The sequence below is a fragment of the Lonchura striata genome, chromosome 2 (genome assembly GCF_050655825.1).
Source record: "Lonchura striata isolate lonStrDom1 chromosome 2, ASM5065582v1, whole genome shotgun sequence".
NCBI classification, from domain to species: domain Eukaryota; kingdom Metazoa; phylum Chordata; class Aves; order Passeriformes; family Estrildidae; genus Lonchura; species Lonchura striata.
The window spans coordinates 118,421,672-118,445,685 of NC_140704.1; the positions used below are offsets into that span (position 1 = coordinate 118,421,672).

General features: G+C 38.7%; 1 protein-coding gene across 1 annotated transcript; it reads right to left on the bottom strand.

The window, feature by feature from the left end:
- Positions 1-24: 24 nt before the first annotated feature.
- LOC110484805 (DGAT1/2-independent enzyme synthesizing storage lipids-like) lies at positions 25-19,342 on the bottom strand. Its single transcript, XM_031504181.3, has 7 exons — positions 19,203-19,342; positions 13,277-13,607; positions 12,148-12,312; positions 9,519-9,712; positions 3,825-3,885; positions 3,300-3,439; positions 25-1,417 (listed from the first exon to the last, which is right to left on the bottom strand). The coding sequence occupies exons 2-7, from the start codon at positions 13,560-13,562 to the stop codon at positions 1,313-1,315; spliced, it is 951 nt and encodes a 316-aa protein (XP_031360041.1). The 5' UTR covers positions 13,563-13,607; positions 19,203-19,342; the 3' UTR covers positions 25-1,312.
- Positions 19,343-24,014: the final 4,672 nt, after the last annotated feature.

A 24,014-nucleotide genomic window follows, 5' to 3' on the forward strand; every position in this document is an offset into this window, starting at 1 on the left:
GTGCAAGAAATACTTGTGAAGAGGCAGAGTCAGGGAAGAATTTATTTTAATCCAATGAGCAGATTTAGTTTTCTACTGAAAAATGGGCAAACATTACATATATTTCCTTAGATGCTATGTAACCTTTTAGGATGTTGAAAGATTATATACATATTAAACGTACATGAAGGAAAATGAGGCACAAAAAATACCTATCTTGGTCTTTGAAGTTAAGACTTGGTTGCATTTAGTGGCCTATTCAATAGATTACATAAAGTTGTCCCACTCCCACCAGTAACAACATCCTGTAAAAACACAGCCTGTAAAAACACATTCTGCTTTGTACTAACTTTCAGTTTTCCACAAGTTGCATTAGGAAGACAAGACTGCCTTTCCAAACAGGATTTTGGTTCAATGTGTACCGGCAGTGTTGCAGAACTGCATTTTTAGGCAAACCACCAATGATGATAAGCCTCAAAGATGCATTGCCTGAGAAAGCTCCCCCTGAGCCTGTTCACTGGGAGATTTGAGTAAATACAGGACAACCATACTGCACACACCATATCCAGGGGTTTTCAGGCTGGGGCAGCCTCATCCACTGAACAGCTATGGTGTGGTGCAATAGAGCATGCACAAACCAGATCAGACTTGAAACTACTTTCTACATGTATTTGCAATATTTGCTACACTGAACTAAAGCTTTTTTTCCCCTCTCTTTGAGAGACCTTTTTCCGTGGGGAAGAATTCTTGGATGCAAACAGTTCTGCTTTCCAGGGTACGCACTAGTAAGCTGATGTGTTTGAAGGAGTCTAACATCCGTTTTAATGGGATTGTTTCTTTTTGTAGTCTGTAGGAGAATGGTGTAAGCAGTAGCTGATTATCTAAAGCAAGACAGTTTGTTCTGACATGTCTTCCTTGGGGTCATCAGGGAAGGTGCCCCCCATGAGGTGGTCTCTGGTGGGACAACACCAGCCCTGAGGCCCTGCTCTCAGACCAGACTGTACTCAAAGCACAAACGCACAGATCTAGACAACACCACTAAAGCTCTTGGATATAAGTACAAACTTGTTTTAGCAACCAGGAAAATCTTGGCTGCATGATTTCTGTCAGGGGAATTTAGCTGATGCATTGCTATTATACATATGTAATCTTCATCAATCTTTCTTATTTCAGGATATTCTCAAAGATATGGGGTAACTTTCAAGAGGTTAATTGTTTTCTTCCACCAAATCTGTTGAAATTTGTAATTTAAACTGGTTAACACTGTCACCAGTGCTGTAGGACATTGTTTTTTACTGTATGCTGTAAAACCAATGCAATAAACATGAGCATTCTAATCACTTTTATGACGTTTATCAAATCTCTCCAGTAAAGCCTTCCATATGTTGCCTGGGATTGTTTGGTGCTTGCTTATGAGAGCCTGGACAGCAGTCTTTGTCTGAAAAGAAAAGAGAAATTTGCCTTCACAGATCTATTTTATGCATGGAAGAAAAGTATAATCACTAACTTCTCAGAGGTTCAAGAGGGAAAATTCACACATAGCTCTACTGTAAGAAAAAAAAATTGTTGTTTATATTAACTAGCTGTCCTAACGACATATTTCTTGGAATAGAAAGGAGCAAAAACAATGACTGCATTTTGGGTAGGCTCCAACTATTGAGATTTATCAAATGTGGTCATTACTTAGTCAAAGTAGCCTTTAACACTTGAAAACATTAAGTTTCTGCAATCCCCCATCCCTGAAAATGTTCATCAAAAAATGACAGATAAAGCCTGACTCACCTCATCTGATCTTATTGCTGACCTATCACGGACAAGGAATTTGGAGTAGGAACCTCTACTGTTGTCTGTTCTTCCCAACATGAATTTTCCCATCATTTTATCATATACACTATGCACATAATAAGAAAATTCATAATACTCTTTACATAAGAGTCAAACGCAAGTTTAGGAAGAGAATGAATATAATATTCTACTTCTTATTTCTAAAGTAAATAAGAAATTATCTACTTTTGTTTTACTTTGTGTATTTAAACTTGAAATAAGGGTAGCTACATACTCCATTGATCTACCCCAGAGTTACAGTAGAACATCCCTGTGAATATAATAAAAGAGTAGCTGAACCTTTCCTGATAGATTCATGTCCTATCTCCTTTGCAGGGCAGGATCAGACAAAGGTCAGCCAGGCCACTGCTCACCTTAAACCTCATTTAAATTACCTTTTTTTAAAGTAATATCAGCCACAGAAGACCTAACTGTACTCCCACCAAAGTGGGTGGTGGTCAAAGGGGCAGCCAAACACATGCCTTAGTAAGGTAAATCAATATAATGGGAAATTTCAATTTCACTTTTGCAGGTACACAAAATACTGTTCCCCTAAAATACAATAATATAAATAGCCATAACGGCAGTCACATTGCTTCCAGCCTCCTAAAGGTGTTAAGAGTAAACTACAGCTCGCTGGGGCTGTTCCCTTGTAACAGACCAAACCTGTCTTTTTGGTTTCACTTTTGTGAAGCTCAGCACAACCTGTAGTAGACCCTTGAAAAAGGATAAAAGAAAACAAAAGAAGAAAAGCCAGCCTTGTTTGAAAAAAGAAAAGCCAGCATCTTTTTGGGGGCAGCAAGGTGTTTTTTAGTAAGTGATTTCTGAGAGCTGATTTGTTTGTGTATTTCTAGGTGGTAGCAGATTTTTTTTCTCGTAAAATCCTCCTTTCATCTTCTGTAAAAAATTTTAAACCTATACTTTCAGTTTAGCTTTATATTTTGAAAAATGCTTAAACTCTGGATCTATAAATACTTTTATGCTCTTGGGCATCATTAATTTCACCAAACTGTAGGTATTCGACATATTTTTATATTTTGGATTCAACTTTTTAACATTTTCACTTTGACAATGAAACTGAAGCTCTTGAAGAACTTTGCTTCTAGACCCCTATGCTATTTGGTGAAGATTCTCAAAGTTATTTGCTATTGATTAAATTTATTTTCATAGTTACTGAAAACTGCATTTAAAACATAATTTACATCATTTCAAAATTAATATCAAAGTTATCAAAGGCATGGGAGAAACAAAGTTAACAAGGAGACAGAGCTCATACATTTGGAAAAGATGAGGGCATCCAAATCAACTCTTACTATGCCAATATTTACTGGCAGGTATTTGTACATTAAATGATCCCAAACCTCAACTGCCCATAGCATATAATAAAGACAGTAATAAAGACAAAGCATATTTGTCTTTATTCAAGCATGCAAAAAACTGCACCTATAGTACAGAGCAAAGTATGTAGTTCAGTATTGCAAGGAGAGAGAACTTACCTTTTCAGCTAATTCTTCTGCAGTTATATTTGGGTCATAAGGGATTGGCTTCCCAATGTATGTGCGAAATTTAACTGGAAGTCCTCCATACGGAGGAGTAAAAGGCAATCGAGTGCTTTCATATAACTGTCTAAAAAATCCTGAAATGGTTTATGGGAGAAAAAAGTGAGATTATAGTCACAGTAAACACAATTCAAACATTAATCTGATTCATGTAGAATTCTTCTTATAAATCCATGCTTTATATGATAGTTAGGAAGTTACATGATTGAAGCAATTGTCCACCAAAACAAAGCTTGATAGACTTAATAGAGCAGAGAAATAAGTCTGCATTAAAGAACTAAGTCACACAAACCAGTTATGTAAAGCTATTTCCAAATTTGAGCTACCTCTGACTCCCAGCAAGTGTTAGAGAATCCAAGTAAGCAGAAGTCTGAAAAGCAAAATCTAAGATAAAAGCAAGAGAAATCTGAGAGAAAGAGATAAAACATTCAAAATACATGAAAAATATTTTTAAGTTCTTACTTCTTTCTTTAAACATCCTATAGCCTTCACGGACATTTTGAGTATACATTGGAATGATGGGCTAAAGAAGTAGAAAAAGAAATAAAAAGGTGGAAATGTTATACCAGGTTTGAATTTCTGATGTAGTTCTTGTTAATGCAGCTAAGAAAATCACTCAAATACAGGGGGTAATTACCAGTCAGTTAAGTAGTAAACAAGGAATCTTGATTTTAAAAACTCCAGAATAGAAATAAAATGCTATTTTTCAGCTGCCATAAACATCTGTTTTAAAGTCACTATCTGTAAATAAAATGACTGACATTGTCTGTGTTACATATTTACTGCAATATCACTGACTGGAACATAAAACAAATTTCCATGGTTTCTTTGTCTAAAGCTTTCATCATGAGTGGTGAATAGGGAAGTATTGAGTTTGTGAAGTCTTGCAGAAAGCAAGCAGACATTCATGGCTGGCTCATCTCATCTGCTTCTCAAATAGGGTCTAACTGAAGCAGTAATGTTTGGATAAAACTTCACTGGAAAAGACTTCTCCAGATCCCTGGGACAAAAAGAGGCAATTGTGTGTCCTCACTGACCTGGACTACACCTTCTGGCGGGCGGATCCTTAGGCACTTACAGAACAAGTTCACTTCATCATTGTGACTGAGAAGAGACACGCTTGAGATACCTGCTTGAAACAGTCATGCCTTACAGCCTGAGGTTGGATTGTGTAGTTTGTAGACAGATTGACAGTAGTTGTATCCATATATACAAAGACTTTTTTCTCCTCTATTGTCCCTTTTCCTTTTTCTGAAATTTTAGTTTGAACAGGTTGTTGGAACAACTTGTCCAGAAGGTAATGAAGGAAGACTTTTGTGCTGCTAAGAATCACTACCACAGAACAGAAGCTGCAGGATGAGAAAAAAACAAGCAAGAAAAAGACCTAACTAACTCACAGTGATAGAAAGCATTAAAAGGAAAAAATACCTGAGAGAGAGAAAAAGTATCAAACATGCATAAAGCTATAATAGTAAACCTTTCAGAATGCAAAATTAAGAGAAATTATTAGAAATAAACCCTTAAAAAGTAATCACTAATTTCTTCTAAAAATATATAAGTACTGGACACTAAAAATAACATACTTTGTTTCAGCTGTTATTTGAATACTGTACATCTAAGACCTAAAATATTTGAAACCTATCTGTCACACAGACAAAACACTTTAAATTTTAGGAATAGTACAAGAGAAACATATGGTAGTCTATAAAGAAATCTGGCAACTACAGAAGTTACTCTCATACAACAATCAGCAACTGAGGTGAAGGGTAGGGAGCAACATTCAATCCCTAAGCTGGAAAACACAGGTATGCACATAAAATCTTATATTTTTAAAAGAGCACAACCAGACCTGCAGTAACCAACACATTTATACTTGCTGTGCTGGAACTAAGCAGGATCATCCCCAGCCAGCTTGAAAATCACAGAATTACAGGATATTAGAGGTTGGAAGAGACCTCTGGAGATCACGTAGTTCAAACCCCTTGCCCATACAAGAGAATTTTATAAATCATTGTTCCTGTTTATTTTTCACCTAACTCAACTTGAAGGATTTTTTTTGGCACAGATAAAATTCAGGGAGCTTCAGAAATTATCATTCCTCCCCATTAGCCAGTTAAAACCAAGCCATAGACAGAGTATTTCTGAAAGTCATGGATTAATTTGACTGAGACAAATACATATCCCAGAGGTACACTGAGTCATAACATTAAACAGCAACACTCTCTGACTCCTGTTAAGCAGAGTAGTTGCACAAAATGAAAGGGAAACAAATGTGGAAACTTTACAGATAAGTACTGAGGCTGAAACTACCTTCCTTGTTTGCTTTTCTTCAACTTTTCTGGGGCTGAACTGTTGAACTTCTGTAATATTGTATGATGGATGGGAATGTCTATTCATATATAAAGTAGGTTTTGTCTTGAAATCCCCATTCAAGTAATCTGCGACAGGTTATAAACCACCATATAGTCATTTTATAAAGTGTGTGTAGTTCTTTGGTTAAGGGCTACACTGTATGGAGAAAATTTTTTATAATACCCTTATAATTCTATCTTGCTTTTATTAATGATATCTGAATAACTATTAGCAAATTTATATTAATTGCTACATAATAGAACAAGTTCTGATATCTGGATGAGTCTACCCCCAGTGTACTTTGTTTTTGTGGCCAGATTTTGGTAGAGGGGGAGCTACAGGGGTGGCTTCTATGAGAAGCTGGCAGAAGCTTTCCCCATGTCTGGCAGAGCCAGTGTCAGCCAGGATGGATTAGCTGCGTGCCAAGGCCAAGCCCATCAGGAATGATCATAACACCTCTGTGGTAACATATTTAAGAAGGAAAATATTTATTGTGCATATGTAATTGCAGAGAGAACAGGGTGAGAAAATGTGAGAGGAACAGCCCTGCAAACACCAAGGTCAGTGCAGGAGGAAGTGCAGGAGGTGCTCCAGAGCAGAGATTCCCCTGCAGCCCATGGTGAGGCAGCTGTGCCCCTGCAGCCCATGTAAGACGATAGCAATGGAGAGATCCAGCTGCAGCCCATAGAGGAGGCCCACACCAGAGCATGGGTGCCTGAAAGAGGGCTGTGTAGCTGTAGAAAAGTGCTGGAGCAGGCTCCTGGCAGTGATCTGCAGACCCATGGAGAGAGAAGCCCACAGAGCAGGTTTCCTGGAAGGGACTTGTGACCCTGAGGGGGACCCTCTTCTGGAGCAGGCTGTGCCTGGAGGACTGCACCCTGTGGAAGAGTGATTCATGTTCATGGAGAATCTGTTGCCCAGGGGACGGACTCAATTTGAAGTTTATCTCCTGTGGTATGGACCCCATGCTAGAACAGGAGAAGGACTCCTCTCTGAGCAGTGGCAGAAACTACATGTGATGAACTGGCCATGACCCCCATTCCCCATCTGCCTGTGCCACTGCAGGGAAGGAGGTAGAGCCAAGGAAGAAGGGAGAGGTGGGGCAAGAGGCGGTTTTAAGACTTATTTTACTTCTCATTGTCATGCTCTGATTTTGTTGCCAATAAATGCAATTAATATCCCTAAGTTGAGTCTGGTTTGCCCATAATGGTATTCAGTGAGTGATTTTTCCCAGTCCTTATCTCCGCTCATGAATCTTTTGCTTTATTTTCTCTCCCCTGTCCACTTGCGGAGGGCAGTGAGAGAGCCTTTGATGGGTGCCTGGCATCCACCACACCCCAGTCTTTGGTCAGCCAGGAAGACTAATCTGGCCAGTATTGAAAAGGATGCAGCTGGAACAAATAACCAAATTTGAAATGTGTCAAAAGATGAGATCCAGTGACTACTGTGGACCTAACTTTATGTAATATTCCCCCTCTACTCTTAAATGCACAGTGTTTTTTAAGTGTTTAGTTATCTAAGGTTTGCCTGATTCCAGACTCCCAGAGAAATATCAATGATGCCCAAAGTTCAGTGAAGCTTGCAAGCTAATTACAGCAACATCTGCCATACAGGGATCTAGTCAGACTTCCCAATCATAAAAAACCTCAAGACCCTTTCACACTGCAAGAACCTTACCCTCAAAGAATACCCAATTCAATAAATAAAATTTTAAAAACCCCCATCAAAAACCAAACACAAATTTGGTCAAGAAAAGGAGGTAACAATTTTATGTGCTACTGTTCAGGTATTTCCATGTGCTTCTATATTATGGAAGACTAATAGAATTAGGAAAATTACTGGCAAGGATTCTTGTGATGCGTTTTGATCAGGGTGTCAATCTATGTAAGGGCACTCAGTTTTTAATTCAATTTCTATTTAAAAATCCACAACTTGTTACATTTCATTACTGTAAAGTTCCAGGTGAAGGGAGAACATCTGGCAAAGGTTTGTCCAGATGTTTGGAGTAGCTTGAAAGACAGATGAAAGAAAAATCAATAGAAATCTCTCGAGTTTTTTAAGTGACAACTCTTTCTGTTTCAGCATATTATTCATTTAATACATAAGAAGACTATTAGGGAACTCAAGATGCCCATAGGAATTTGACTGAGTTTATCCCATTCACATTCTGGTACTTTCCCAGTAGTGGTGGTGTACAGGCCCACACAGTATGTGAAGTATTATGACTAACATTTACCTTTTTGGAAAAAAGGGATGGGAAAGGGAGCAGAAGCACATAAAACCTAAAAGGCCATATAAGACAATATGTGGAAACAAGATTCCAGGCCTAAAATTATTTTATCCATTGGGTAAATGCCCCTAAGTTTATTCTAGTATTTAATTATCTCCTCACAATAATTTAGAGATAGATTTATGAAGAAATATTAACCTGAAGCATGCATTTTGCAACTTCAGATCCTTTCTACTAGGAGCCATAGCACAAGTGACCAAAACAAAGTTTGAGAAGCAACAAATCAGATGAAGTGCAAAAGAGATATAACTACACAAAAGGAATGTTAAGAAATTAAAGTTTCATGAGAAGAACTCAACTCCCTATACAGCTTCTCCTATATAGACAGAAAGCTTTATGTAGAAGATCAAAGGGCACTGCAAGTGATGAGATATTCATTAGAATGTGAGGAAAAAGTGATGGTTGTGCAGTTCATGAGAAAGCAGCAGAAAGTGCCGAACAGATGAAGCTGGATTTGCACCAGTATTGTCAGACACAAAAATCACTAGGTATGGTAAGTCTAAATTAAGGCAGAAAACTTGTGTCTAGATGTGGTGATGATGATGGGGAGTGGCAGTTAGAAAAAAGACAGGTTTGCTGCTCTTTCAGCTTCATGCCAAATAAAATAATTTCCCAGAGACTGCATCACAGTCTCCCAAGTATATTTAGCTATAAGAAGTCACAGCTAATCACAGAAGTTTGCATTTGTAGATCATCCATATGGAAACTAACTGAAACCTTGGCCATGAGTACATAGATGGAGTGCAAATCAAGAGAAGTGCACATCTAGAGGATGCTGAGACTATGACATCCACACTGAACACATTTCAGTGTGCTGTTTTTATCTAGAACTAATTCTTGTTTGGCACCATTGGCTGAAGACCATTTGACACTGGAGTATTAGGTTCCAATTTTGGTTTAGTTTCAGCCAGAAGGAATGCAGCTTCAGTATTCTAACATGTTCCTTGATATGAATGAAAGCATGGTGAGAGAAATACACAAATTACTTCAAAAGTGCCCACGATTCAAACTCAGACACTGATGTAGATACACCTTAAGTTAGTTGATGCAATCTTCCACAAACATGAAGAAAAGTAAAGGTAAATGAGAAGAAAGATAAGGATAATGCATTAAAGAGCCATAAGAAAATTACTAGATATGTGAAAGATAAAGATGCAAATCTATTAGGATAGGAAAAAATAATGAAACCTTAGGACAGTATGGAGAAGGACCACAGTGAAGATTTCTGAAATAAAGTCAAGATGAAACACTGGATGCCTGCATGATGGAACTGTAGACATAGAACCACAGAGATAGATGCTTTGAAACAGTAAGAAAAATCTTGACAGTTCCACAAAACTCTTGCTCCTTGTAAATGAATGTGCTCGAGGAAAGTGATGGGGAAAGGAAATGAAATCTTCATTTCCCACCCATTTCCTCTGGAAGATTTTCCAACAAATGCTCCTAAGCTGCATTTTTTAATGAAGCAGATATGCAGACAGCACAGACTGGGATTGGTAACATACGGCACTCACCACTTTTGCTTCTAAAGCGACCTGAGCAAAGCCTTTTCGATTTCCCCACACGAGCTGATAGCTTTCGTCACTGAACAGAGCTTCTCGAACTCCACCTGGCGAGATGGACACCAAGTACCCATTCTTCAGGGCACCAAGACACTCCTCCCTCGTACCTGGTATAACACCCGTCACTGCCAACAATAATCTGAGTCCTGAAATAAATAAGGAGCAAATGTACATTTAATATAACAATATATGTTTGCAGCATCAGATTACAGCTAAATTAAAATCTAGTAACTATATATTTAGGCTAAGACATATTTTTATAAAGGAAGTAAGACACATATAGAGTAAATGCTGGCAAAATTATAAATACATGACAATATTTTTGACCAAATATTATGACGTTTAACAATCTTGTCAGGAACATTTAAATTAAAAAATGCTTCCACATCCTATCTTTCATAATTATCAATCAAATTATGTAAACAAAACTTGTATGTCATAGCTAGAAATCAGAAAATAAGCACCTATTCCTCTCTCCTTCTTTTTATATATTTTAATACAGAAAAAATAATCAGTACAATAAAGATTACTACAAAAATAAATACCTGACAAGCTACTATTTTGGTCTTCTTTTAAAATATGATGTTTAGCATTTTAAAGATTGAGGTTTTGAGTTGTTTAATTGAGTATTTTGTGGTTAAATTGCAAACTATGTGGATCAAACTGAACGGCTTTAAGACTCTCAAGATGCATGAATGAAAGAAACTAGCAGGGCTATTTCAGCACCACATGAATAAATTCACCACAGCAAATCTCCTTCCTCTATTTCCATAACTGGGATTTCTCTAAAAGACAGAGCCATAGGAGTGCTCTATGCTTGCTAATATTATCTTGATATTTCAAATATATCAGTTTGGAACTCTGATAGAAAGCAAACAAGCATTTCCACAAAATTCAAGTTCCCTGTTCAAAGAGCATAGTTTGAAAATATTTTTTTTTTATATTAATAAATGGAAGCAACAACTCTGGACTGACAGAGGTCTGCAACAAAAACTTTGGAAAACAATAGGTAACACAGTGCTGAATCCTGTAATTTAATTGTATTTAATCTTATTCAAGGTATCATAATTGATAAATCTTTCTGTCAAAGACAGATGTTGACTTTGTTTAAACTTTTTGTGAACTCATTTCTGTTTCATCCTCAAGTCAGGAATGCCATATTGTTATTAAGCCAAGCCATTTGCTTGGCTTTAAAACTTTTGAGAATTATAATATTTCACGTGAAAGTATTACTACTTCTTATTCCCCTTTTCTAGGTCTCATGGAATTTTTTAAACTTCAGTGATGCAAGGCTTCTGTCTGATGTCCTAGCTCTTCAAGGGAAGCCATGCCACACCTCTGAATCATCCTTGTCCTTTTATTTTTGTAATTTTATTACTTAAGCAGCTAATACTTTATTACTAACAGCTATTCTGAGATAGAGTTATTAATTCACAAGAAGAATTCTCCTGTAACTGCAATTAATCCTGTAAATAAACTGAACTGAGGTCCAGCTCATGAGCATTTTTTAAAGAACCAGTCTGGGAAGTGTAACATTTCTTTGCAAAAAGTAAGCATAGTAGAGCAAAAGAAGGTTAGAGAGGAATTTCACTTTTAGCCACATCTTCTGCTAATGCAGTGAGGAGGTCTAACTTCAATTATTTAAAGTCTTTCTTAGCAGATGTCCTTTTACAGCCTTTTTGAAGGCTAACACAGCATTTGACACATTTTGTTGCTCTAGCATGAACATAATGAAATCAATATGTTATGTACACACCAGTAGTCCAGGAATTGCACAGCTGGGAGCGTTGCTTAGTCTTAATAAATGTGTATTTTATATTTGTAATAAAAATCTGTGCTAAGGACACTTCAATTTGAACAGTACCCTCTTATTTAACCCTTAAGAAAGGAGTCTGCTTTGCAATGTTTTGCTAAACTCTCTCTTTTTGTGAGGGTACTCTTAAAAGCCAATCATCATTTGATGACTTCTTACTTCTCATGTACTCACTCAGTACTACACAGTATTTACTAAATAGGACTTAAAATTATTGTAATCTTTCTAGGAGTGCCTGAATATGGTTTTAGCATCAAATTTACTGGAGTTTATAATACTTGTTTTCAGGAAAACTTTGTTTTCCAAATAGTGTCCTTCTAAATAGCTTCCTCTATTGTCTATTATTAAAACAGCTTTCAATATTAGTGGCATAAAGGTGCCTTTAAATAATTCCCCTACTATTCCTTCTGGATGATCTTCTTTATGGCTTGTTTTTCTAAAATTGAATTATCTTTGCTTCTCTGTATCTTCTCCTGACCAGTCAGCACTAGGTCAATAGTAGATTCCTATCCAGCACTTTCTACTGAGGGATGACATTCCATCCCAAAAGGATAATGTGTCTATTTGTTGACTTTGGAGGGTTTACAAATGTTTTCACTGAAAAGATAGGATATGCTACTCTGTTTGTCCTCTTACATCTACCAACTTTTAGTTAAAAAATCTAAAAGTAGTCTTCTAGTTTAAAAGTTCTCTTGCAACTATAGGAAATGTAAAGTTCACCAGTTAGGTGAATTCAGGAACCTTAAATACAAGAGAACACATTCTTACCTGGTAAACGAAACACAAAATGATCAGCTACTGACAGGCAAAGTCTTCTCTTCCACAGAAACAGTCTAGACAAAAAGTAAAGGTAATCTATAGGAATAGCTCCATGGTAATACACAAGAATGCCTGGTCCTTCTGGGAGGTTTTTCACACCATGAAGCTCATAACCTGTTTGGGATGGAAAGCAATACACTGTCAATGATACCTGTAAATCATCTGACAGTTTAGAGAAAACTTGTTACTTTGTAAAGTGACCTTCAGAGACGTGTGAAAGCCTCTGTAGTAGCTTTCAAAATAATTAATTCTGGATGGATCTTTTGGTCAATAGCACAGAGAAAGTCCCTCAGACACCACAGCACAGTAGACTGATTTGTTGGTCAGTTTAATCATGAGATCAGACCTGCACCTGACATTTTTCTTAGTGAGGGAACTCAAACTATTATTTCCCATTAGGAACTTCTTGTAAATAGTACAATAATAATACTTTTTAAAAAAAATTAGTAACTAGTGTGAAAATGCTTCATTTTCAGAAATAGTGGCCAGCAGTCTGGATACTTTCCTGAAATCTGGAAGTATGACTCTCCATTCTGTGTCAATGAAAGTGAAGAGTTCGGGATTTTCCATAATAAAGTGTTCCTCTTTTAGAGAAGTTGAGATTTTTAACTTGAAACCATAATCTTTAAGAATCCCAAAAAGAGGTTCTCTCCCCAAGAGTTAAATATATTCACTTCACAGCGGGAGGGAATTTCCTCACAGACATGCACTTCTATTAATCCTTGTCATGATTCTTCCTACATTTGGTTCAGGTTTCAGGTGGAGCCAGATTAGAAGCTAATGTATATAAAGGCTTGGGAAAGACACAGCTTTTGCCAACTAAGAATTCTGCTCCACCTTGTCTGCCTTCATTTCCATCCCTGCTACAGCTCCTGCCATGAGCCATTTGGATGGGATGGGAGTAGACGGAGTCCTAGGAGCACATGGAGAAAGTTTTATACTGCAGGTTGTTCAAAGAAGCCATACAAAGTATAATAAATGTAACTTACTTGATTTCATATGGAAGAAAAAATGAAAACTTCTGTGTTTTTACCATTTACTGTAATTCAATGCTTCAGACAAATCATGTTGTACTTACCGTGCCATACTCTTGCATATATATCCCAAAAGCTTGCTATAGTTTTTCTTACACGATTCCAAACATCACTCAAGGGATCTGCTTTTAACTCATTGTTCCTCTGATATATTAAAAGCAAAATATTAGTAAGGTAAATGAAAACGACAATTGTTAAAGGAACTATAAAAAAAACTAATATTGCACTGATTGTCAGTGAGGCAATGATCAGATGAAAAAAGTATTTCTTCAGGAACTCCACAACAGTCCATTCTTCCAGAGCATAGAAAAGGAAGCTGAGGCTGGTCATTGGTAACTGTCCTGAAGCACAGGATTCTTGTCTGCCTATCTTGTCCTGCATGGAGGAAAAAAAAAAAAAAAAAAAAAAAACAAAAAATAAAGGAAAAAAAACCAAACCAGCTGTAGTTTCTTAATTTATGAAAACAGGTTTCTGTAAATACACCTGATCCTTATTTTGGTACAGCACAGGTTCAAACATTTTGTGTCTCTCTGTCATGCTAAGATAGCTGCTGACTAGGAGATTGTCCACATATTTATGGAATAGGGGCTGAAACAAGAAGGACTGGAGCTCAACAAAGCCTCAGGATCCCTGCAACATGGCTGATCAGATGATTTCTCTCAGAAGAGAGTAAGTGGATGGTATTTTAGCAGGGGAGTGTGCAGCTGAAGGGACAGCAGCAAAACCAAGGCAGTCATGGCTTCTTCACAAGGTCTGGAAGTCTGGGACAACACTTGGTACTGCTGCTAACACCAGGAAAAGCAGCTTTTCACCCCTCATCCATACAACACATCTTTCTTTCAGATGTTCCAGCCCTAGCAAAGTCCAGGAGAGCTCCATGGTATGTTTTCCACATGCAACTCCCTAGTTTGTCCATTCCTACAGCTGACCCTGCCTGCCTGACAGCAGGCAGTGGTTACACTGGAATGCAAGAGCACTCCAGCATCACTGGCTGCTTCAAAGATTCTTGAGAATTAGCCAGAGATTTAAACATTGCAATCCAGCTCACTAATCCATAACTGAATACAGATTTTCTTTGCCTCAGTCAGGTTGCTACTTGTTTAATGAGCTCCACTACCAGAACAAGTACCTACAAGAAACAGATCATAAGTGCCAAAGTCAGCGCCAGGATCAGAAAATACAGCAAGCTCAGACTTCTCTGACTTTACTTGCTCAGTGGGGTACTTATATGAGCAAACCTGCTGTACACTTCTGTTTCCCTTCTTTGAAGCTTTGGGTAGAATTTAGGGGTGAACTGGCATAAGGCACAGCTCCCTTCAGAATTACAGATGACAAGGAGTCAAACAGCAAAAGTGGAAAGCAGACATGAACAAGCATTAGAGTCTAACATGCATCAAGGCAGGCAAGCCCCATGACAAACCCTGCAGAATGAGTAGCTGCAGTAGATATACATTTGGTCTCACACAACCCAATGAAACCTGTCCTTATCTGAAACCCTTTGAATTCCACATTGGCCACCAAAAAGGACCACTTGGTTTAACCCCAGTAGGCAGCTGAGCACCACACAGCCACTCACTCGCTCCCCACTGCAGTGAGATGGGTGAGAGAATCAGAAGATTAGAAGTGCAAAAACTCTTGGTTTAAGATAAAGGCAGTTTCATAGGTAGAACACAAGCTGCAAGGATAGCAAACAAAACGCAAGCAAGCACTGTGTTAAAAGATGCTCAATGTGGTAAAAACAAATTAAATCAGTATGATAAAATGTAACAAGAATTAATATAGAATTGTTTATATCCTGATGACTGGTGCCTCACTAAGTTATAGGAAAATCCAGATATTTTTACTGAAAAGAGATTTTACCACTAACATGAAAGAAAAAAAGTAATATCTGTTTAGACAGTGTTTAAGGAGGATAAAATTGATGGTGTGGTGCTACTCTATAGTAAGTTATTGTTTATAAAGTCCTGATAAGAGCAAGGACTACAAATCCTCAATGTATGCAAAGCTCTATGCTGACAGAGCCCAGGTGAAGGCCATGTTAAGGGGGCTTGCCTCAGGCTACTGAATCAGAAATACTGAGCAGTATTTGGAATAATTTGTTCAGCCTGCAACACAGAGTGAAGAAAGTGAGTAGATTTTGTATTGCTATTGGGTGTTCAGATCTGGAACACAGACTACTACAGCCAGCAGCAAAAGTGTTTAAAATCACAGATAAAATATCTATATCCATAACAAGTGAATCAATAATAAACTCTATATGATATGGGGATTAATTTGGATATACAGATCACTGATGAACAAGAGATCATATAATCTACCAACAAGATTTAAGATGATTCCAAAGTCCCCAAGCACAAGTAATCGCAGACTGAACAGCCAGATAAACTTCTGGCAAGATAACTGAGAAGCTGGTAACTGATGCCACTCATTCTTATTTTGCGGGAAACAGACCTTGTAAACAAATTCACTTCCATTCTTTGAAGACATTAGAGGTTGAATAGCTTGTACAGGTTTCATGCACATATAGTTTTAACAGCTTCTTAAAGAGTCACTTTAAGTCACACATGAGCTGCTACTTGAAAGTCATCCTTCCACCAGTGCTTCACTCTATGTTCCTACCCCAGACTGCTCTCCCTCAGCATCTCCTGTCTCCCTGCTAAAGGGATGACATTGAAAATGCTGGCACAAGCAAAATTGCTCTTGGGAACAGCCCAAACTTAGGTTGGCATATGGGTGTTATGCATGTATATTACAAATGCTACTTGACATTCTTATTAAGAAATAAATTTCTTTGACATGGAGCACATATGCAAAGAATGATGTCATTGACTAGCGTGACAACAAAGTATCCATCAGTGGTCGACTCTCTACCAAATAAGAACTGAATCTTGGTCCTACATTATTCAGCATTTTCAGAATTTTCTTCTAATATTAATAGGATGTTTATATTGATCAGTTTTAACAATGTAATATTCCACCGATTCCTCTTTCGCCAACCCAATTGCTATGTAGCAGAAAATTACTTGCTAGCTGGAAAACCACTATCCTTAACTTTGTTAGCTCACAGACTACAATATAAATTAACATTCCATTAATTTCTGATTTTAAGCTCAATATAGACACCAGAAAAGAAAGCTTTACAAAGAAGGCAAATTGCAGCAATGTGCAAAATCGTATTTTTTTAAAACCTATAAAACAGATTTAACATTACAGATTTGGCCAAAGATATCTGAAAGTAGCTGTGTATGTACAGGGTTCCTGTATATACACGCCTTCCACCAATAAGCTGGATGGGTGGGATGCAAGTTAATTCAACATCATTCCAGCTGAATCCAAGGGTATAAAAAGAATAAATGATTGACTGATTGAGGAAAAACTAGAAGCAGCATAGCTTCTTCTGGAAATTGGGTACTCAACCATGGTTCAGTTACTGCTGTCACAGTTCAGTTGCAGACTACCTCCAATATTTCATAAGAAAAGAATGAATTCCAATCACTGAAATCTGGATCCTGGTATTTGGACTATATGATGCAAACCCAACATGGTAAATGCATCCCTCTACTGTCAGTATATCAAGGGGCTACAGCAGGACAGGACATAATTTTTTCCATGTTCTGCTGGCTATGTCTCTCCAGTCCCCTGTAGAAACCCCAAATACAATTTTGAACCAGCCTTTCTATCAAACACCATATATGAAATTATTATAATTGTATGAGTGCCTATTGCAAGCCTGTTACTAACAATCTCCTTGATTATGCACTAGGAGATAGTGCAGGAGTACTACCACAAAGTAAACACATTTATTTATAATGGCTTTGATTCGCCCCAAATGTCAAATTTAAGAGAGACATTTCTCTTCTGCTTTTATCAAACCTGAGCCAGGAGCATCTCCAACATATTTCAATAATGAATATAATCTAAAAGGTTAACAAGTGATTATAGTGTCATATTATTTAACAAAAATATCCAAACAAACATTTTTTAAATTCTCTACATTTTTCTTATCTTATCTAGTGATGAACTTGAAGTTACTGTTCTGAGTGATTTCATTGTTCTTATAGAGAATAACTTGTGTGTTGACATGTGAGGTATTTGGGCTCCACCTCTAAAGCATATCAAATTCCAGAGTAATCACTGTATGTACAGTGTAAAATTACAGATCATGACAGAGAAAGACAGAACTACTGTCTCCCTCCTTAGAGAGGAGCTCCCCTTTCAACAAAAGTCTCCTGTAGTACAAGTTGTTCAGATCCTAAGGTCTTGCTGAAGCATCATTTACTGATAAGGATAATCTTACCAACACTATAATCCCAGGGAAGAACAAAGCTGTCACAAGAGACTTATTACATTAAAATTAAAACCTTGTAGCTGGCTTTCAGTCATGACTGAAGAGTCATAATCTTGGTCCTGCTCACTAGCTTGCTCTTGGCAATAAGTTTAGCACAGTAAGAAGATGTTTTACACAGAAGCAAGTGTAAGGTAACTGAAGAGTCTCGGAGAGAGAATTTTTTGACACTTGCTTTCTTGTGGCAGGCGCCTACTCTTTGCTCAAACTCAATTGTTCTGTTTCATGAGGACAATCATCTAACAGTTACAATTCTGCATTTTGCTTTTCAGTGTAAATGAAATTCCAGTTTTATATTTCTTAGAGATTTTGTAGCAGTTCCATGGAAAATAATTCTCCTGCTGGTCTCACCTGGCCACCATCCACATTATTTATCTCCATAAATCCACCCATCTTGTACCCTCCTGTGTTTGTAGAGCTTCCCCCACCTTCAGCATATCCATCCCAAAAATGAACAGTCTATCCCCTCCAGACAGACACTATTGGCCATTACAGTCCTCAGCCTCCCAGAATTTTGCAGCCATTCTACCTTTTTCACACACTGAGGATGCTAAATCCAGAACACTCTTTCCCATTTACAGCTTAGCAAACATGAATAACTGAATTCCCACTTGTGTTTGATTGAGCATGTGGGTATTAGGGATTACCCCCAGCTGAGCATCCTTGCTCAGTTTGGTTTCCAGAAATGTGGCAGTTTAGAGCTAGAAGAATAAAATCATAGAATTGTTTGGGTTGGAAAGGACCTTAAAGAGCATCTGGTTTCAAACCCCCCCTGCCATGGGCCAGCGACATCTTCTAGCCCATGTTGCTCAAAGCCAAATCAACCTGACCTTCAACACTGCCAATGATGTGGCATCCACAACTGTTCTAGTGCAACCTGGTACAGTGTCTTATCATTCTCACAGTAAACTTCTTCCTGATATTTAATCTAAACTACCTTCTTTCAATTCAAAGCCATTCCCTCTTGTCCTGCTGGTTACATGCCTATGTAGAAAGTCCCTCTCCTGCCCTCTTGTAGGTCCTTTTCACACACTAAAAGGCTGAAAGGAGATTCCCAAGGCTTCCTCCTCATCAGGCTGAACAATCCCAATTCTCTCACCCTATCTTCGCAAGACAGTCCTCTGATCATCTTTGTGATCTTCCCAATACCTGTTCCAACAGGCCCATGTCTTTACTATGCTGGGTCAGCACTCCAGGTGATGGCCCACACCTGCAACAGAGTCGAGGGGCAGAATCACCTCCGTCACCCTGCTGGCCACAAGGCTTGGGATCCAGCCCAGGATGTATTTGGATTTCCTGACCTGTGAGCACACATAGTCGGGTGTACGAAGGGGGTATACAAGGAGCGGTGTCTGAGTTCAAATCTGGTACTCGTCCCGCTCAGGCACAAGTAAAACACTTCAAGTGCCCAACTTTGTATTTAACATTTGTCATTTAACTTTGTCATTTAACATTTCCAAACGTCAATACCGCGAAGACTGGGGGGTTTCCTCAATGTCTGGCGCTAAGGGCCCCTAAGAGCAGATCGTTGCTGAAGCAGGGGAGTGCTGGAACGCGGCTGGACCGGACCTGCCCCGCCACCCACCGTCCCGTCCCGTCCCGTCCCGAGCCCCCGCCCCGCTCACCTGCCCGCGGCGGCGGCGCCGTCCCGGACCCCGCGGCTGAGCCCCGTCCCGGGATAAGCGCCCCGCCGCCCCCGCAGCCGGGACCAGGAGGCGGAGCTGCGCCTGGCAGGCACAGCAGGCTCCGCGCCCAGATCTCCATGTCACTCTTCAACGATAAAAATCCCGGGACGGGCGTCGGGAGCCCCGCCTGGGCGCGCTGGGATGGAGGAGCCGCTTCCCATCGCAGGGGAACGCGGGACGCGCAGAGCCCTCTGCGCCCTTCCCTTCTTGGAAGAAAGAAGGCTCCCAGGACGTGCTTCCAGCCAATTCATGTCTGCGTTGATCGAGGAAACTTTCCGGCAGTGTCATTGACTGCTAAATTGAGAAAATGCGCTGGTTTTGCAAAGGAAATAGCCTCTTTTAAATGTCTTAGAGACTTGGGTGTCACACAGACTTGGGATATAATTGAAGCAGAACGCAGCACATGCTAATATGGCTAAATTCAGCAAAAGAAAGGTGAAATGTAATAAATACCTTTATGTAGTACTGCTGTTCACCCTCTTATATCGTGGAGGTCTTTTTTAAACTGATACAAAAAGTAGGTTTCAATTTTGAAGTTCAGGAAATAGTTAATCCAACCTGTTTAAAGCAGGTGATTGAATTTCATTGATTTGATTTGGTACAGAACAAGAAATGGGCTTCCATGAAGTAAAATGCATGACTGCAGTACATTGCTTCCCCCCATTGCAGTGCTGTAGCTGTGGTCCAGGGGAAGGGGACACAAACCTGCAAAAAAAGCATCCACCATTGATGCTTTTCTGTTGCCTTCTGGTTTTTATGGCACAAGACATATTTGTTCAGTAATGTGTTTTCTTGTGAGAGAATAAATATTCCTTGATATTCCTTGCCTAGCATGAAGCAGCAAATCATTGGAAAAGTGGTTTTGCTAGTAGACACTTTGATATAATGCAGATAGAAAGTATTTGAGAGGCAAAAGTACATTTAGATGATCAGTGCAGAGAGCAAAAGTGTTGTATGTAACACTTATCAGCACTTACCAACACTTAACAACATCAAATGTAGCTGAAATTTTTTTGTTTTGTTTGCATCTGTTTTGTTTTCTTTGTGTTTGCATGATGGTGTACTATCATCCAAAGAGTCAGGATGGAAATGCAAGAACTAAAACTACTATTGAAGAACAGAAACAGAATGGAACAGCAACATGATAATATGGATATTTAAAAATACATTGGAATAAATAGGACTGAATAGCATTGTATGAAGAAAAAAAAATGCACTGCTATCTTTGCTTTTCCTTCTCATTTTTATTCTTGAGAGTCATCTTGAAGAAAAACTGGTATGAGGCTTTTTTCAGAGTATTTTTATGAATCTGATATGGGCTTCTATCAGCAGATTTGCATATGAAGAGAGATTTCTAATGAAAGGCAAAACTACTCTGAGGAATCCATGCCATTAAATGAAATCAGAATTTAAGTATTTGGATCTCAGGGAGTGGGAAATTATAATAAATAGACACAAAATCAGCTTGGAGTTTTTAGGTAAAATAATGGTAAAAATTTTAGAAAGTTTCCAAAATTTCTAGAGATACCTGGTGTACAATGTGTATTATCATGACTATAAAGATTCTACAAGAAATGGAGCAGAAGGAACTGATTGGTATAATGAACTGTGTCATGTGAATCAGAAGCAGATGTTAAACTTAAGCTAAAAATAAAAGTAGCAATCAAGGTGAGATAAATATAAAAAGTTAATAGAGCTGAAAAAGTACTTTGCTCTAATTTTGAATTAAGGAAATGAGATGGAGAATTGGCAGATTGATCATAAAGATGAAGGAGGAGAAATAATAAAATGGAATGAAAAATCAAGATTCAGACATGGTAAGAAGAGAACCAGTACACTTTCTCAATCTATGCAAGAACAGTCTATCAGATTTCATTCCAGGCCCAGTAGTAAGGAGTTTCTAGTAGCTTTGTGGAGTTTAGAATACCAAGTGATGAAGAATAGCAAACTGAACACTTATATTTGAGAAATTAGGAATAATTAGGAGTCTCCTCTATTCTGCACTACCCAGTGTGTTCCAGACCAAAAAGTGTTAAGAAAATAGGAATTCAACATGTGGAGAAATGGTAAACTCATTTCCTTTTCTAATTGTTAATGTTGCCAGGCAGTCCTGCCAATGGCATGAGGCCATGGGAAGAGTAAATATAACCTTAGGGCTTATCTTACAATGTTCCAGGTAGGATTACTGAAGTGTTACAGCTAACATTGAAGGCATGGCTGAAATCTCTGAAATATTTTATATAATTCTATTTCTTCCTTGTTTACATACATCTATTTAGATTGAAACAAGTACAGAAAACACACCAAAGAATGAGGCAGAGAATGTGACTTTTTTAACCTACCAAAATGAAATTTAAAATGGGATATAGCTATTGCTGCTAAATAATTTTGGTAGTAAGAAGGTAAAAAAGTAACTCAGTTAAAGGTCAGTTAAAGCATAGAATAAATGAGAGTTAATGACAGTATAACTTTGGCACATTTTATATTCCAGTAATTTTTCCAGCAAGAAAAACTGAAGTTATGAATCTGTTTACAAGAGAAGTAATAGTTTCTACTGCTATTTGAAAGTTGGAAATAAATAGGTTACAGAATTTGGCAGTCCAAGTCTGGTGTTGTTTGCATGACACTCCAGGTGAGTTGTGCTGAGAGCTGGCTCCCCTTCAGCAAGGATGATTCCAGTAGAACATGGAATGATTAATCCTTTTAGTAGCTGGTCACAAGTGGTGTTCCCCAGGGTTCAGTACTGGGGTCTGTCCTTTTTAATACCTTCACGGATGACCTGATGAGGGGATTGAGAGTACCTTCACTCAGTTCACAGACAACACTAAGTTGGGCAGGTGTGTTGATCTGCTGGATAGTTGGAAGGCTCTGCAGAGAGATCTGGACTGGCTAGAACAATGGACCTAGGCCAATTTTATGAGGTTTGACAAAGCTGAGTGCTGGGTCCTGCCTTTGGGTCACAACAACCCCATCACAGCTCTACAGGCTGGGGCAGAGTGGCTGGGAAGGTGCCCAGTGCTAAAGGACCTGGGGATGCTGCTCAGCAGCTGAACATGAGCCAGGGTGTGCCCAGGTGGCCAAGGAGGCCAGTGGCATCCTGGCCTGTGTCAGCAATAGCATGGCCAGCAGGACCAGGGCAGGGATTGTCCCCTTGTACTCAACACTGCTGAGGCCATGCCTCAAGTCCTGTGATCCCTCTTCTCTAAAGCAACAAGCAAGATGAGATGGTGTCAAGTAGCACCAGGGGAGGTTATATTGGATATTAGGAAAAATTTCTTCACTGAAAAGGTTTGTCAGACACTGGAACAGGCTTCCCAGGGCAGTGGTGGCGTCACCATCGCTGGAGCAATCCTGGAGGTATTTTTTTAAAAGACAAGTAGATGTGGTGCACAGGGACATGGTTCAGTGGTGGACTTGATGGTCTCAGGTTAATGCTTGGACTAGATCATAAAGGACATTTCTGCCCTAAATTATAGTGATACTATGCTTAACATAAAATTACATCTTGTGCTTGGAGGCTATAAGGTTTCTTACAAAAAGAAACTAATTACTTGCTTAAAAAAATTCACCTCAGTCTTGCCTCTTGTCTCTTAATACTCGCTTGAGCATACATGCCAGAACCTAGACAGGATTAGCAATTGTTACAAACCCCATTCGGGAGCAATGGTGGTCTTTGTGGGTTCTTGGGATTGGATCCTATTTCAGGCAGTAATGTTGCAGGGTGATGGGAAGAGATGACTGTCTTGGAGGCCTCAATAAACTGAACTTGAATGCTTTATTTTTTTAATATTGATGTTCTAAACATATCAATCATTGATGCTAAAATGTGGGAATCAGGACAGTACCACAGATTTGGGATTATTTGCAGGCAGGCTTGGAAGTTTTAGAGATGGCTGCCAAGACAAATAGTTTTTATCTACTTGGAGAGATGTTTCACAGATAAGGAAGAAAATGAGCTTTTTCTTTAGATCCTGAAGGAAACATTCCCCAAAAACATTCTTGGAAAGCTGTTATATAGATGGAATCTGCCCTCTGTAGATGGTGTAAGAAACTATATTGCTCATGCAGGGCTATTCAGACATTAAGTGTGAAAACTCGTTCTCTTTTTTTCCTATGTAAAATGAGCAGAATCAAACCAAATTCTGCCAAGGCTCAACCTTATCCTGTGCTTCCAAATATTGCTGCTGTCCTGGAGGAAAACACAAAGTCACTTGACATTAAAATTTAGTGGTCTAAAAACTAAATCAGTTCATTTGCCTTGAAGCAGAAGATGATAATTTGAGGAACAGCACAGAGTATTTACTCCTAGAGCTCCTTCATCTAGTACCTGTGTAAGCCATCCCTCTTACATATGCAAGATCATGAAAACCAAGATTACTTTGCTGCACAAGTCTCCCCATTTCTTTTTCATACCCTCAATTTCATTCTTCTCTTCTACAGCTGTCAGTGTGGACCATCTGGCTCTAAATTCAGCATCTAACTACTGGCAGGGACAGTGGTGTCAGCCTGCAGGGCTGGAGACCTCCTAACCACTGCAGCTGGAGGTTGCAGCTTGGCAAAAGGGTATCCCTTCACTGTACCACAGGTTTGCATCCTGCCTTCTTGTCATTTGTGGTTTTCAGCACATCACTTGCTGATATGCTGACAGCAGAGATGTGACAAATCATCATGAATTTTTGGGTCTTATCCAATTTATAACAACACATGATCTCAAGCAGGTATTATCTCTTTTTTCTATATGCCTTAATATTT

What these genes read in the sequence shown, in the direction of transcription:
- LOC110484805 (XM_031504181.3), bottom strand. Translation starts at nt 13,562, where the DNA reads ATGACCAGCCTCAGCTTCCTTTTCTATGCTCTGGAAGAATGGACTGTT. An exon ending in TTTTGTGTTTCGTTTACCAG is followed by an intron (nt 9,713 to 12,147) that starts GTAAGAATGTGT and finishes TATTTATTTCAG; the next exon opens with GACTCAGATTATTGTTGGCA. An exon ending in CAGAAGAATTAGCTGAAAAG is followed by an intron (nt 1,418 to 3,299) that starts GTAAGTTCTCTC and finishes TTTTCTTTTCAG; the next exon opens with ACAAAGACTGCTGTCCAGGC.